The 15830-nt window shown below is 38.4% G+C and overlaps 1 protein-coding gene and 2 long non-coding RNA genes across 6 annotated transcripts in view; 2 read left to right on the top strand and 1 right to left on the bottom strand.

Moving 5' to 3' along the window:
• Positions 1-6493, bottom strand: part of LOC123974259 — an 8575-nt gene extending 2082 nt beyond the window's left edge. The window contains exons 1-8 of one of the 4 annotated variants that reach the window (XR_006825798.1): positions 6346-6493; positions 5997-6145; positions 4706-4743; positions 3509-3562; positions 3185-3405; positions 3030-3085; positions 2870-2923; positions 740-796 (exon numbers count right to left, since the gene is read on the bottom strand). This is a non-coding gene — a long non-coding RNA (uncharacterized LOC123974259). Of the gene's footprint in view, positions 1-739; positions 797-2869; positions 2924-3029; positions 3104-3184; positions 3406-3508; positions 3563-4705; positions 4744-5996; positions 6146-6345 lie in introns of all 4 variants that reach the window. The other 3 variants (XR_006825796.1, XR_006825797.1, XR_006825799.1) reach the window with 3 other exon arrangements.
• Positions 6494-6520: 27 nt separating this feature from the next.
• Positions 6521-8842, top strand: LOC123974258. Its single transcript, XR_006825795.1, has 5 exons — positions 6521-6938; positions 7668-7742; positions 7922-7981; positions 8188-8370; positions 8701-8842. It is a non-coding gene; the product is annotated as an uncharacterized LOC123974258 (long non-coding RNA).
• A 2726-nt stretch (positions 8843-11568) lies between these two features.
• Positions 11569-15830, top strand: part of LOC123974115 (C-type lectin domain family 4 member E-like) — a 13253-nt gene continuing 8991 nt past the window's right edge. Inside the window, exons 1-3 of the mRNA XM_046054551.1 lie at positions 11569-11638; positions 11735-11836; positions 12186-12365. Of these exons, the coding sequence (XP_045910507.1) occupies positions 11569-11638; positions 11735-11836; positions 12186-12365 (352 nt within the window). The remainder of the gene's footprint in view (positions 11639-11734; positions 11837-12185; positions 12366-15830) is intronic.

The raw sequence follows: 15830 nt of genomic DNA on the forward strand, positions 1-15830 counted from the left end.
GCCTGCACAGTGGTAACAAGGCATGATGGATCCATGTTCTCATTCTGTTTACGCCAAATTCTGACTCTACCATCTGAATGTCTCAACAGAAATCGAGACTCGTCAGACCAGGCAACATTTTTCCAGTCTTCAACTGTCCAATTTTTCCAAATTCCAAATTGTAGCCTCCTTTTCGTATTTGTAGTGGAGATGAGTGGTACCCGGTGGGGTCTTCTGCTGTTGTAGCCCATCCGCCTCTTGTTTGTGCGTGTTGTGGCTTCACAAATGCTTTGCTGCATACCTCGGTTGTAACGAGTGGTTATTTCAGTCAAAGTTGCTCTTCTATCAGCTTGAATCAGTCGGCCCATTCTCCTCTGACCTCTAGCATCAACGAGGCATTTTCGTCCACAGGACTGCCGCATACTGGATGTTTTTCCCTTTTCACACCATTCTTTGTAAACCCTAGAAATGGTTGTGCATGAAAATCCCAGTAACTGAGCAGATTGTGAAATACTCAGACCGGCCCGTCTGGCACCAACAACCATGCCACGCTCAAAATTGCTTAAATCACCTTTCTTTCCCATTCTGACATTCAGTTTGGAGTTCAGGAGATTGTCTTGACCAGGATCACACCCCTAAATGCATTGAAGCAACTGCCATGTGATTGGTTAATTAGATAATTGCATTAATGAGAAACTGAACAGGTGTTCCTAATAATCCTTTAGGTGAGTGTATATGGTAAAAAGAAAACAAAACACACCGTTGGATCTTCTGGAGTATCGTTGTCAGATGGAACTGAGTTAGTCTGTTCTTCGTGCTATAATACAGAAGTTGCAAAGACACAGAAAGGTAGTTATGACCATATCTAGTCCTATATTAAGGCCAAGTACAAAAGAGCACTTTCATTGCATTTTCAGTGGAGAAAAATGCAGCAAGTAGCCATATACTGAATTGTAGTTGCAGAATTTTTAATTTAACTGAGCAGGTAACATTTTGACCTTACCATGTCATCAAGAACATAGTTATCATAAGAAACAGCAAGGTATAGGCACAAACTTACCAAGAGTTGATGTCATAGACCACCACAACAACTTAGAAAAACACAAGACAATGTCAAAAACACACAGATCTATAACATATTAAAAATAGATTTTTAGAAAGGGGGAATACAGACCCCACTAACTGTAAACAAATCCTCCATTTATCATCAATTTCTAATCAGTAATTAATAAGTAATTAATAATAAGTAATTAATCTTGTACTCTCATCTCTTTGCTGCAAGAGCTTTTGTCAAATGGAGAATACCACATGGCTGATGATTTCTGAAGCTTTAAATGTACGGATGCTAACATACGCTGTAATCATATATGACTACTGAATCACAAAAACTATTGACCATGAAGCTGAAACATGTGCCTCAAGTGAATACTGATTCTACACTACATCTATTTAATGTCTACTATCTATAATTTAATTTCTACAAAATATGTAGGCAGGCTTTTTTGACAACACATTTATTGATAATTTTACTGTATTATATTTCATGATATTATTTGCAGTTACTGTGTTTTTCAACCAGAAAGAGAAAGCCCCAAAAGCTTGAAGTATAGTTTCAAAACTTTATACAGCTACTGCAGTGTTTCCCACAGGATTTAAAGAAACTATGGTGGGTGGGCCTCGGACCCTCTCTGGGTGTCCAGGGGTGTGGCCCCCCGTAAGAAAATTTTGTACATTTTAAAGTTAAATGCATTAATTTGGTGCGAAATGAAGACGCCCACTATGACAAACTTTGAACTCTTGTAAACAATGTTGTGCTCTAGTAAACTACTTCATCATGAACCCTTAGTATAGCTATAAATGGTGTTGAAACAGCAACAAAAGTCACCAAATTTATTTAATGTTTTTCCAGCCACCCTAAGTCAAAGATTAGAAAATAGAATAAGTAATTTCCTTAACATTTTATTGGTGTTTTTTAATGGACACATGTAATATGTTTTATACTTTCTGTGAATATAATCCAATTAATCTTATTTCCATCCTGTACAGACGCCTTATTTTGAAAGCCGGACGTTGTCACATGTGTTTCCTCCTCGCTCTAAATTCATCCAGTCCGACCCAGTTTGATAAATAATGTTGTATGTGGCTCTCGTACGGCGTAACATGAAGACTTCACAGCCTCTCTTCAGGTAGGACTCTCATACTGCAAAACTTGTCTGACTGACGGGATAAAGTCGCTAACCTGCCTGTCAGCTTGCACTGTGCCGTTTAAGCTTGAATATGTGTGCACTCCAAATTTAAGCGCAGCTAGCTTAATCGCCTTCTCACTCTTCTCTTTTGACAGAAACAGACAGTTACCATAAAAGTTAAAGTTACCATAGTCAAAAGAAGAGTGGTTGTCTCGAGTCAGTTGCCAAAGTGTGTGAGCGTGCGAGCTTATAGCAGCACGGAGCAGCGTCCGCAAAGCACAACGTTAGAGGTCTGAAATGTGATTATGAGATGTGTAAAAATATTTTTGGTTCATACTGAAACTATGGCGGGCCACCATGTTCTCGTTAATTAATGGGAAACACTGCTACTAAATTTGTGGCCTGTCCCACTCCTTTGACCTACTATGTGTTTTTTGACATTGTCTGTTTTTCTAAATTTGCTTGTTTGATGACAAGTAATTTTGTCCATATATAAACCTTGCCCTTTCTTATGTTAACCACTTAGCTATTGATGACAATGTAGGATCAAAACATCATCTGCGTAGTCCTGAAAAAAATATTCTGTAGATATAATTGGTCGTGCAGTAAATTAGAACTATATTAATAACACCACTAGAAACACTACTGGAACTGTTTGACACATACATTTTTGCCAATCTAATAATGGAAGCAATCCTACATACCATTACATCTTCATCAGCACTCTCATCTGAAGCGTTTGTGCCTCCCTCAACATGCTGCAATAGAAGAGCACCAAAAGTCACAGTTAAGCCAAACACCAGTGAGTTCAGTTTGTCTGTCCTAAGTGGAACAATTACTGCATGACCAAAAAAAAAACGGGACCATTTCATGCAGTGGATCCTCCCCTCATCCGATGGCCCACTTGACAGGTGTTCAGCCTGAGAGACGGGAAAAGGCTGAATGACATATTCTGGTAAGATTATTTTATTATTTGTAACGACTGTTTTGTCTCTGTAATACATGACAGGCTCACACACCATTAGATCTTCATCTGAGGCTTCATCATCAGATGAGTCTGTATTCTCATCATTGTAGGAAATAGTGTTATTGTCCCCCACAGCAACCTGCAGCACATGTCATGGATTTTACAAGGAGAACAATGCAACTCATTTGTTCTATGTGAACAACAACAATTCATTCATTCATGGTGTTGATCTATTCCTGTGTGGTCTGCTGGCTTCCCCAGTTGATAATCACCCTGGGAAACAGAAACGGTGGAATGCGATTCAACTTATGCTACAAAGATTTCTGTTTTTAATAATAATAATAATAATAATAATGATGACAACAATCATACACACCTTTACATCTTTGCCTGCACTCTCATTTGAAGAGTTTGTGCCTCCATCAGCATGCTGTAATACAAGAGCAAAGAATTGAAATGAGAACATCTATTGATTTACTAATGTTAACTAATGATTTATATGTAGGGGGGTGATGAGAACTTGGGCAACGATTAAGATTTAAACATGATGAGATTTCTTGTCCGGTTAAAAACTGCCAAGCGAGTAGGGATGGGGATCGATACCTGGCTTTATAAAAGGACCCGGTTCCAACATTTCTCAAAACCTGAAAATCAGTAAGGTCCGAGTCTAGACTAGCGTTATGTCTCGAGGGTCAAATCATGTGATTTAAATCAAATCTGATTTAACTTGTAACGGGATGAATAAGAAAACTAATGTTACTTAATGATGGCACCGAAACGTGGTATAAAATGGGCTGGGGGTTACGGACCGTAGTTTTTACTTTCAGGCTGCATCCTCTGCATACTATCTCTATTGGTTCCTTCGCACACACACAGGTGTGTGCACACATGCAGTGGTGACGGTAATGTGAAGGTAGCATTAACTACAAACTACAAACGGCAGCTACGCTTGTAACTGTATGTGCAATAAAACATTAGCGAGTAAAAAGACAGTATTTTATCAAAGCATCATCAACCATAAACATGTGGAAAAGGTTACTTGAAACTGCTGTCCACAATCTCTCATCCTATATGTTTTATATAAACACAGCTGACGTTAGTTTGGAAATTAGTCAAATTAGCAAAATGTTGAAGTAGCTAAATCATGAATCAACAGGGATGATATTAAATAAGCTGATCTACAGGAGGAACAGATCTGATAGCAGCACAGAATAACTGAAAGCTGGACTGCATTATATACTGTTATATTCTGAATAGTCACCTGCCAGCGAAGATTTGTGTTTCTTTTTACAAAAATATTAACATTTCCACCGTAAATTGGTGCAGATTCACCAGAAAGCAGGAAATGAACTGTTTAATCCTCAAAAGTTTCATATAATTTAGCGGTGAAGATTTCTTAAAATAGTGTTAAAATCTCATCTTGATCTTGTGAAACCAATAAACTGTTTCGTCTTGCAACCCAAGTGTCTCATCTCACCCCTATTTATAAGTCAAAATAATTATTTTGGCTACACTCCAAACATAAAATATCATTATACTATACTATTATACTATAAAAACTATTTGTTCAAACCTTGAGGCATCTTTTATCTTCACTGATGCCATACTGATCTGGGGGGAAGTAATCACAGCTGTTAGACATTAGCAGTTTGGCATCAAAACTAAAGCCAGGTTTCGTTTATATGTGACAGCTTTTTAAGTCAAGCTTGAGTTTTATTGGAAACAGCAATACATTCCATAACACTAATGTTACATAGGACAATAAGACGTACCTCTAAAAAACATCTGTCATAAGATACTTGTCAGTTAGCTTCGCATTAGTCTTCTAATAGTCTCGTGTGAAATGACGCCATTCTTTGGACTCATCTTTATTTTTAATTTATCATGTTTACTTCTTTTGTATTATAGATTTTTTATAACATGTCTGTTTTTTATAAAAATGATAAAACAGTAAAAAGGCAATAGAAAAAATAGATACTGGGATTACTGGTCATGTAGCCTGGACACTGCCTATTAAGCACATGTGAGTGCTATTGAAATTTAGAAGCCAGAGGAGAAAAGCGTTACTCACATAGACTGTATTTCTCACAATTACATTATAGTAAAGTCATTTCAGTGTGCAGCAGGGATGGGGATCATTTATTTTTATTGATATCGATACCCTTATTGATACTGCTTAACGATCTGATTCTTTATCGATACTTCACTATTATTTAGTGATGGTTATTTGGTAAGACCAGAACCAACGGGCCTGAGGTAGGCCTGCACGGTATGAGGAAAATATTCAATGTGCGATTAACCTTATATATTGAGATGACATATCACTTGCAATAAATAAACATATATTGAAGTGTACAAGTGCCTGGTTGTTTTTAATTTAATATTTTACAGCTAAATGTTGTTTCTAGAGCAGCAACATTAATGTTTACAACAGCAAAGTAACTCAGTAACTTTATCTGACATCAGTTTAGAAAGAATACCATTAGTCTGGATCAGTCCCTCTTCCTCTTTCCTGGCTGCAGGTAACGTTACCAGGAAGGAGGAGGAGCGGCTGGTTTGTCTCAGCCAGCAGCTGAGTTTTTAAGACTACAGACCAGTCTGTGCTCCAGACAGACAGCTTTCAATTGAGCTTGTTTTTAACATTTGGCTAATGCCAAGCTAGCGTCACCGTTAGCTGTGCTTGTATAGTAGGAGATACTGAGGACAGAGACCATTTCTACATGTTTAACGTTACCTTACAGACAGGTGCATTGATAAAGTATTGTGTTTTTACTTGCGAAGGTTTTATTGCACGTACTTAACAGTAACGAGCGTAGCTGTCATCAACCAACGTTACAGTAGTTTGGCGCTAACTTAAACCTCACCGAATTCCACCGCGACGGCGCCGCTGTCGTGCCAATATTTTGTCCATGTAATCCATATTTCTATTGCATGGCCTTTGGATATTGCTGGAAATTCCGTCCGCCTTCACCTGGAACCGGGTCTCGATCCCAATCCCTTTCATCTAAATAAACTTGTCAGCATTGTTTAGCAGTCTCAAATTGCCATCACTTGATAAATAACCTTACAGATATGACACAAGAACGACCAATGAAACCTGGTTTTAGATATAGACGCATTCCTATTGTATTAGCTAATGTGAGCTAACATTAACGTTAAATTAGCACATTGTTAATGCTAACTGAAGAGAAAATCAAATAACATTAACGTTACCTGGCGCACGCTGTGCTTCATTATGGGTATTCCGGTATCGTTTTGTGGTCCTTGGAATATCTATATTTACGTCTGACAAAAATCTTTTGTATATCTTTCTCAAGTTTTATCCCGTTTAGCTACAGTCTACCGCGGAGAACGGAGCGAAGTTGGCAACCTCCGCACTCGCGCTTCCCGCTTCTAGGATACTGGCCGCAGTGGGAATTTTACACAAACGGCCTTTTTGGAAAATTTACGCTCTTTATGAATTTAGTAACCGTTCAGTTGAAGTTGGCCGATTGAACCTTATTGAGGGAGATCATGAACCCGACTGTCAAGATATTGGCAACTGTTTTTTTATTTACTAAAAGCCTGCAAAGCCAAAGACATCTCTATCAGCCCTAGATATACAGACACCAAATGTTTTTTCTAAAGATGGTTAATATCACACTACTGCCAGCAAGGCAGTAGTGTGATATTATATGTAAACTCTTTCTCTTGTTTTGTATAAGGAATTGCTAACAGACACTGTAAATCAAGGTCTTCCTGAGATGATTTCATCAATGCAGCAGCTTATCACTCAGCCAAACAAGCAAACTTTCCCAAGGACCGTGGTATGCTATATATATATATATATATATTTATTTTCATCTGCTACTGTATGTCTTTATGTCTGCTATATGTTACAATGTTTAAAAAATATTGTTTATTGTATAACTCAATTTAAAGGGATAGTTGTTTTACAAACAGTAGATGCTGTCGGCACACAACCAGTTTGGAGAAACAGCTGACTAAGCAATGTACTGCTGTGGACGGGGCCAGCAGCCGTATTTTAGACAGCAAAATTTTTATCAGTTTAAGTGTATGTTATATTTAGAATATTTTCACAGCTTCACCTTGCTGTCAGACAACCCTTCACAATGGTGAACTGAAGTCTCCATCTATGCTCTAGTTAAAACCACCAGACTTTGACAAAAAGTAATTTTTCGTCTTTGTTATTGAGTAACTTTTGCATTTTAAAGGGTTAGGAACTAATAAAACTATCCGATCAAAGCATGCGGAAGACAAGCAACTCTCGTCTTCTGTGAGGTAAAGCTTTTTGTCAATGGAACCAAGTGACTTAAAGAGAGCAGAGAAAATGGTTTCGGAGAAAATAGCCTAAATATAGCATACACTTAAACTGATATTAAATTATCTAAAATACTTTAAGCAGCTGCCTCTGTCCACAGTAGCTCAGCTTCTGTGTTGGTAGTCCTGTTAGCTTTTCCAATCTGGGCCATGTCATCTAAGTATCTCAATAAAACCCCACTTCTAAATTTCTGAACTGTTGCTTTAATGCATAGATACAGAACGACAACAATGATGTGGCAGAAGCACTACGTATGGCGCATACCTCAACTGCTGGACCCAGTTTTCAGGTACAGTACATGATTGTTATGTTGATGGTTGTTATTTAATGGTTCATTTGAATTGCAGTTTTCATATGTTGTTGGTGTTTTTCTTGGTTATAAATCAAATCTGTTCTGTCTGTCTGTCTTCTCCTTAGTGTCTTGTGAGTAACATACATTCTTCTGTGATTTTTAAATACTGTATGCAGTCTTCCAGAACACAGCTGCCTGTGGATGACTGTTCGATTGCCCCTGTGGCTGTCTGTCTGGTAAGTTTCATATTCATTAATAACAGAAGTATACTATAAAGTGGGACATGGGAACATTTTATAAAAATAAACTTCTGCAAATAGAAATTAAGATAAATAGGAACATTAACTAAATTATTTTAGTTGTCCCTTTATAACCCCAACGCTGCTATTTCTTAACAAGCTTTGGTAATATGACCCAATGTGATAATATTTTATGTTCTTAGGATATTCCACAGGCAATAAGGGACCGCTGCAACAAGGTTACAGCAGCAAAATACACCAATGATCTGACTATGGTCTGGACACAACTGCATTCATGGCAGCTCATAGTGTGACTGGGCTTGGGTCATCAACAAAGGGGGAGACGCGACCATCACTCCCTCCTGAAGATGTTAAAAAGATTATTTGTAAGTATTTCTTCATCAGTGGCAGTCAGTAATGTGCTGTCCATAAAAGAGTGACACATGACTGCTGCGCTGTGTAGTGCTGTATCATTTCATAACATTAGAAAACACTGGGTGAGCCATATAGTCTTAAGAAATTGTTAAGGTAACCAGGTGTTTTGCAAAGCAGGCGCAGGTGTGAGTTGCCATTACTGTGGCTCTTTCACTCTCAATAGTTTGTCACTGTATTTGTAATATTTGTTTCTGGGTCTCTGTATGTACCTGTTTGTATGTCTATGTTTTTTTTCTGTAACCTATCTGTTCTTCTTTCCTTTACTTCTTTTCTCTCTTTAGGGGAAGTTAAATCTGTCTTCCCAGAAAAGAATGATGCTGAAATAAAGGGATTCATCCGCCAAAAGTTATCAAATGCGGCCAAGATCGTGAAAAGAAAATCCTGCTAAATTTATGAAATAATAATAAAAAAATTTAAAAATTGTCACTGTGTTTTTATTTGCCTGAGCTAAATATTTTATTTCATGTACCATTGTATATTTGACAATTGTAGGTATGGTACAAATGCCATGGTATAACATACATATGTATATATGTATGTTATACCATGGTACACATACCATTGTTATATTATAAATACCATGGTATTTGTACCATGGTATTTATTGACAGTACCATGGTGCATATCATACTGTGTACCATGGTATTCTGACTATGGTACCGTAGTACTGTCAGAATACCATGGTACTGTCAAAAATACCGAGGTACTAGTACCATTGTATTACCATGGTACGAATACCATGGTAATACCCTGGTACAAATACCATGGTAAACTTTCTTATGGGATGAATCATATTTCTGTTGTTGTCTGTTCCGACTTTTATCAGCCACCCCTCTAACTATCAAATCTGCAGACGGCCATCAGGCTGAGAATATAAGCTTCACCTTCAGTCCCACCGTACTGACCAGTGGCTGCTGCGTGTCTGTAAATATCAGTGATGCTCATTTTATAACATTAAATTTCATTATTTAAGAAGGAAAATTAAAATATAAATTGACAGGTGGCAAGCTTCTTTTGTCCAATTGTGGCTTTAAAATCAAAACGGGTGTGCGGTGTTTGGTCTTTAGGGTGGACCAGTATCTGTCTTGGCGTGTTCTTGAGTTTAAAAAAACACAGGGCTGTGGCGTTTGTTGAAAATCCTTCTGCATTTACTCTTTCTTTCTCTCACCCAAAGTGTTGGTATTCTTCCTAGGTCTTGTGGCTTTTTTCACAAAGGTCAAATGAGGATAGGATTAGTTGGTGTTTAAACTCCTTTCCTTGGGCTTGGGCACCAACCCTACAACTCACAACAGCCAGGAGCAATAATGAACCAAGCGTAGCTCCGCTTTAATCGTGAGAAGCAGCAGAGCTGCACTATGTATTCATTAGGCACTGTAACTTACACTGTACAATTACCGCTAAACTCTGCTCTGCTCGCCTGCCATTCACCGCTCGAGTATTGCTTAACATATCAGCTACGAATCATTCTACCAAATTGCAGGTAACATGGATTACATATTACAAAAGCAATTAGACTACATTTTGTGTTCTCAAGCTAATTCTCTGGCACTCCTAGAGTGGCTTTGCAGAGGGACAATGCTCCAATATTTCCTGATAACATCAATGACTGGTCAGAGGCCATATGTCATTATTTTTTAGGTGGATTTATTGCTTTTTGATGTACAGTATTCTTTAAAAATAAAGGAGCTACTTTTGTTACTTTTTGATGTGTATGTTTTTTATTTGGCATTGGTGGCACAAAGTTTGTGGTTATTAGGTTTCATAATTGTATAATCCTTTCATATTATAGTCCCAGTTCACTGGACCAAGTATATAGTGTACTGTTCATTCATGAAACAACAGGGAGAGGACACTACAATGTTTTTTGGCCTTTTATTTTTTCCTGGGATCACTCATCTGCTGGGAGCTTGGGAGAGCTTCTGTTGTGGAGCTTCTTCTCTTTCTAGTTTCTAGATTTCCAAGTCAATTTCCTTAGAATCTCTTTTTATCATATCTAGGTCCAAGTCCTCCCAGGGGTTTTGGGTGATATTTTAAGTGTGTACTGTACAGATATCTGACAGTTTGTAAAACACATATCAATTAGCACAGCAGGAATTGTGCACCTGTGGATGTTCTTCAAGTAATACTGATACTACATTGGCAGACTGGCTGTCAGCTTGCACAGCGTCACGGTCCTGTTACAAATATATGATACAGTATTTTCTATGAGAACCACATCACTGACTTCTTATCTATTATCGATATAAATAAGACTATTTCCACAAGATTGACATACCTCCTGCCTCTCTTAGTCCCTCTGCCTGGGCCAATAACATATACAGCCTATATAATGTATGTCGATTGGTTGTTGTTATTAATAATGAATAATTTCCTGAGTAACATATTAACGTCCACTGCTCACTTTAAAGGAAGGAAAAGTGTACATCTGTTAATTTGTGAAATTATGAAAAAGTAGCCAAACTCTTTCAATAGTAACGTTATGACAGTTTCAGTTAAGAGAAGTGACATTTTCAGCTACTGTTACTGTTTTTAATGTATGCTGCACACGTCTTTTCCATTTCAGCATCAATAAATCTGTGATCGACCATGTGGTCTCTTAAAGAAAGCTGTTGATGCGCATTTAACTGAACTACTTACACCTGACATAGTCACTCCTCCTCAGCCTGGTTTGGCCTTTGTGAAACAAATAAAGCCAGGATGTACTGATCACACTACGTCAAGCCTCACTTTTTCTGTTACCCTGTATTTCTGAATTCTGCTTTTGTGAAACAGCCCTCAGGCCAGTAAAAATGACAGTTGTCTATTTGGGACTATACTTTTAAATTAAGTTATGCACTAGTAAAGGATAAGATTCTGCCTAGATATAAAAAAATTATTTAGGATCCTGTAAAGGAGTTAAAAAATAAAAAATAAATCTTAACAACTTCTTTATACTTTTTCTTGTGACTGAACATCAAGCTAATCTAGCTTCTTAACTGTCCTGTTTCAAGGAAGATGACAGGTGTGTATCATACTACTTTTACCATCTGTGAGTCATGACTTCCTCTTTAACTAAAGTAAAAAAACCAACCAACAGGAGTTTCACTTTTTTATGTGTAACTTGTGCTACAGAGTCAACCCTCCACAAAATATTGGGATCCTATTGAGCGATGGAAGAAATCTATGCAAATATTGAATATGACAATCATGTTGACTCCAAACCATCACAAAATCAGACAGGTAAGAATAATAAGTCTGATAGACTGAGCTCTGCAAACTATCTGTCATATTGTTGTTGTGTCATTGACTGTATTCACTGGTCTTCTCTCTGTTCAGGTCCTAGGAGCTCAGAGAGGAGATTTCATGGAGCTGTTGTTCTCTGTCTGGGGCTGCTGAGTGTTTTCCTGCTGGCTGGGCTCATCGGCCTCTGTGTTTACCGTGAGTCTGGCTTTCATCCATTAACATCAGTTTGATCTTGGGATTTTCAGGAGCATTATTCTGCTCTGAAAGTTTGGTTTCACCAAAATGTTCTTTGTTGACTTTTGTCTTTTTCTTTACTTGTTGGTCCTTAAGCACGTTTTACATCTGCACCACAAATTAAAAGTGAACACTGACCTCATGAAATATTTGTTTTGTAAATATATTTATTGTGAATATTACTTTATCCACCCATGGTAAAAATTCATATCCAAGCAGCTAGAGCAACAGAAATGTTTCCTAAAGCATAGAAACTCAAGTCAGTATCAGCATTTTATGTTTAAGAAACATGTATCTTGATTTATTCCAGACCGTGACTCAGTACGTGATTCATCTGCAGAACTCTCCACTGTCAAAGCCAACCTGATGAAGCGTCTCCAGAACAGTGAAAACAAGCTGTCCTCCGTGACTGAAGAGAGAGACCGGCTGAATGCCAGCCTCAGTAACACGACTAAAGAGTTAGACAGGTTTCAGAGTTTGTCCAAACAGAGTGAGTGCTTGCCTGTGTGGGTTCTGCACAGCTGTCTCTTAACATGAAGGCCAGGACCAACCACATCTTCTATATCTATATATATATCTGCTACATCCTCTTAGCTCAGTTTCACTTTCAACCTCTCAATCTATTTAAACATACATTGCAGAAACAAAAATGTTTGAACATAGAAACATATTAGAAAAATATGTGTGGTGTACTACTACAATAGTGTTTCTCAACGGGGGCGTTGCACCAAAGATTCAGAACAAAACGAGTTTAAACCTTAAACTACTTGCAAAAACACGGTGGTCTTAGTCCACTGTGACTGGACGAGAAGGTGCATTTTTCTCTCCTTCAGCTTCTTGTGGTGCAGCTCCGTGCTGCCTTCACGGGAACGGGAAGTCAGAGTAGGCTATCATCTGTAAGATTTTACCCACATGGCGTTTACTCTGTAGCCTAAACTCTGGAAGATTGACGCTCTCTTTCTTGGTGGAAAAGTGTTTATTTCTCTGAGGAATACACCGTGAATGTCTTGTTATCGCAGTAGTTACACATTTACAAGAGGGATATTCCGCTGTCGGACTTACCCTGAAAGCAACTTCGCTGCCGACACCAGCGAGTGAGGTGGACCCACCTCGCGCTGTGAGTTGCAAACAGTTTGTGCCAAAGCACACATACAGGTCATATAATTAGAATAACATCAAAAAGTTGATTTATTTCAGTAATTCCATTCAAAAAGTGAAACTTGTATAATGTATACATTCATTCCACACAGACTGATATGACAGCTAATGAAAACCCCGAAATCAGTATCTCAGAAAATTAGAATATTGTGAAAAGGTTCAATATTGAAGACACCTGGTGCCACACTCTAATCAGCTAATTAACTCAAAACCTGCAAAGGCCTTTAAATGGTCCCTCAGTCTAGTTCTGTATGCTACACAATCATGGGGAAGACTGCTGTCTTGACAGCTGTCCAAAAGAACACCATTGACACCTTGCACAAGGAGGGCAAGACACAAGAGGTCATTGCTAAAGAGGCTGGCTGTTCACAGAGCTCTGTGTCCAAGCACATTAATAGAGAGGCCAACGGAAGGAAAAGATGTGGTAGAAAAAAGTGTACAAGCAATAGGGATAACCGCACCTTGGAGAGGATTGTGAAAGAAAACCCATTCAAAAATCTGGGGGAGATTCACAAAGAGTGGACTGCAGCTGGAGTCAGTGCTTCAAGAACCACCACGCACAGACGTATGCAAGACATGGGTTTCAGCTGTCGTATTCCTTGTGTCAAGCCACTCTTGAACAAGACACAGCGTCAGAAGCGTCTCACCTGGGCTAAAGACAAAAAGGACTGGACTGCTGCTGAGTGGTCCAAAGTTATGTTCTCTGATGAAAGTAAATTTTACATCTCCTTTGGAAATCAAGGTCCCAGAGTCTGGAGGAAGAGAGGAGAGGCACAGAATCCACATTGCTTGAAGTCCAGTGTAAAGTTTCCACAGTCAGTGATGGTTTGGGGTGCCATGTCATCTGCTGGTGTTGGTCCACTGTGTTTTCTGAGGTCCAAGGCCAACAACGCAGCCGTCTACCAGGAAGTTTTAGAGCACTTAATGCTTCCTGCTGCTGACCAACTTTATGGAGATTCAGATTTCATTTTCCAACAGGACTTGGCACCTGCACACAGTGCCAAAGCTACCAGTACCTGGTTTAAGGACCATGGTATCCCTGTTCTTAATTGGCCAGCAAACTCGCCTGACCTTAACCCTATAGAAAATCTATGGGGTGAAGAGGAAGATGCAATACGCCAGACCCAACAATGCAGAAGAGCTGAAGGCCACTATCAGAGCAACCTGGGCTCTCATAACACCTGAGCAGTGCCACAGACTGATCGACTCCGTGCCTCGCAGCATTGCTGCAGTAATTCAGGCAAAAGGAGTCCCAACTAAGTATTGAGTGCTGTGCATGCTCATACTTTTCATGTTCATACTTTTCAGTTGGCCAACATTTCTAAAAATCCTTTTTTTGTATTGGTCTTAAGTAATATTCTAATTTTCGGAGATACTGGATTTGGGATTTTCATTAGTTGTCAGTTTTAATCATCACAATTAAATGAAATAAACATTTGAAATATATCAGTCTGTGTGTAATGAATGTATACATTATACAAGTTTCATTTTTTGAATGGAATTACTGAAATAAATAAACTTTTTGATGATATTCTAATTATATGACCAGCACCTGTATACAGGAGTTTCAGTAGGCTATAAAAATGTAACGTTAAAAACTGAAACCCTGACTTGCTCTGCTGGGGATTGTAAGCAGCAATTTATTAGAGGTGCTGAAGTTAACAGGTGTGATTTTGTTCGTGAGATTTCTGCCTGATCACGGGTGTTGTCGGCCCTAGTTTCGTTTTCCCCCGGCACGAGTACCTTCTCGTCTCATCCAGTTCTGTGTCGAGGTCGAGGGGATAGGCTACTTCCAGGGAATCAGTTAGGCCTGGGTAACGCAGCATGTAGTATAATGTAGTAAAATATTATGAATTCTCTTTAAATAGGCTAATGACATTAGTCTCCTTATATTACTTTTTTTCTTTAGCCTACATGTCAGAGAACACAGATAGGCTACGTGGGAGAGATTCTGAATGTGCAGAAAGTTTTGAACATGAGCAGATAAGTTACAGCACAATCCGCCACAATATAAACGCTGACCGCCACATATTAATTAAATCGTATTTGATTGCAGAGTTGCAGGCACCTTCACCAGAATGCAGGAAATTAAGTGTTTAATGTTCAAAATCTTCTGGGGGAGGACCCCCATACCCCCTACTTATTAAGTGCCCCATCCAACAAAACACTCTCTGGCTTCACACACAGTTTCTGGGAGGAACATTGACTTATTAGTTAAATATACTTACTTACTTTTTTGTTACCTGGGAAAGTAATTAATATGTTGTTTGTCATTGTGTGTTTTTTCCATGTTTTTAATAGTAACAACAACAATAAAAAAAAAATTAACAATATTCAGGGAAAATAACCAACATCTTTTTTGAGGGGGGGCGTTAAGGGACCTGAATAATCGATAGGGCTGGCCCAAAAATGGTTGAGAACCACTGTACTACAATATATAACAGTCTAAATAAATAATTCAGAAAAACTGTATCAATAAATAAAAGTGTTAAAATGCGAAAATAGTAGAAAGAAGAATATTAGATGAAATTTACAGTATAAATGCAGCATTAATGCCAGAGTGAAGCAAGTTTTGCACGGTTGAATTATTCCAGAAAATGATTGTACTGTTAAACCATTCAGAAAAAACTGTTGTTTTCGGTCAGCAGGAGGAGTTTCTCACCTTTACTCCGAAGTATGAGGTGCCCCTAGGGACATTTTTCAGAATTACCATGCATATACATGTACTTTTCCTCTCACATACACATATGAAACCAAACTCATTCACATACTATACTGAAAAGCTCACACACATACA

The sequence above is a fragment of the Micropterus dolomieu genome, linkage group LG07 (assembly GCF_021292245.1).
Source record: "Micropterus dolomieu isolate WLL.071019.BEF.003 ecotype Adirondacks linkage group LG07, ASM2129224v1, whole genome shotgun sequence".
NCBI lineage: Eukaryota > Metazoa > Chordata > Actinopteri > Centrarchiformes > Centrarchidae > Micropterus > Micropterus dolomieu.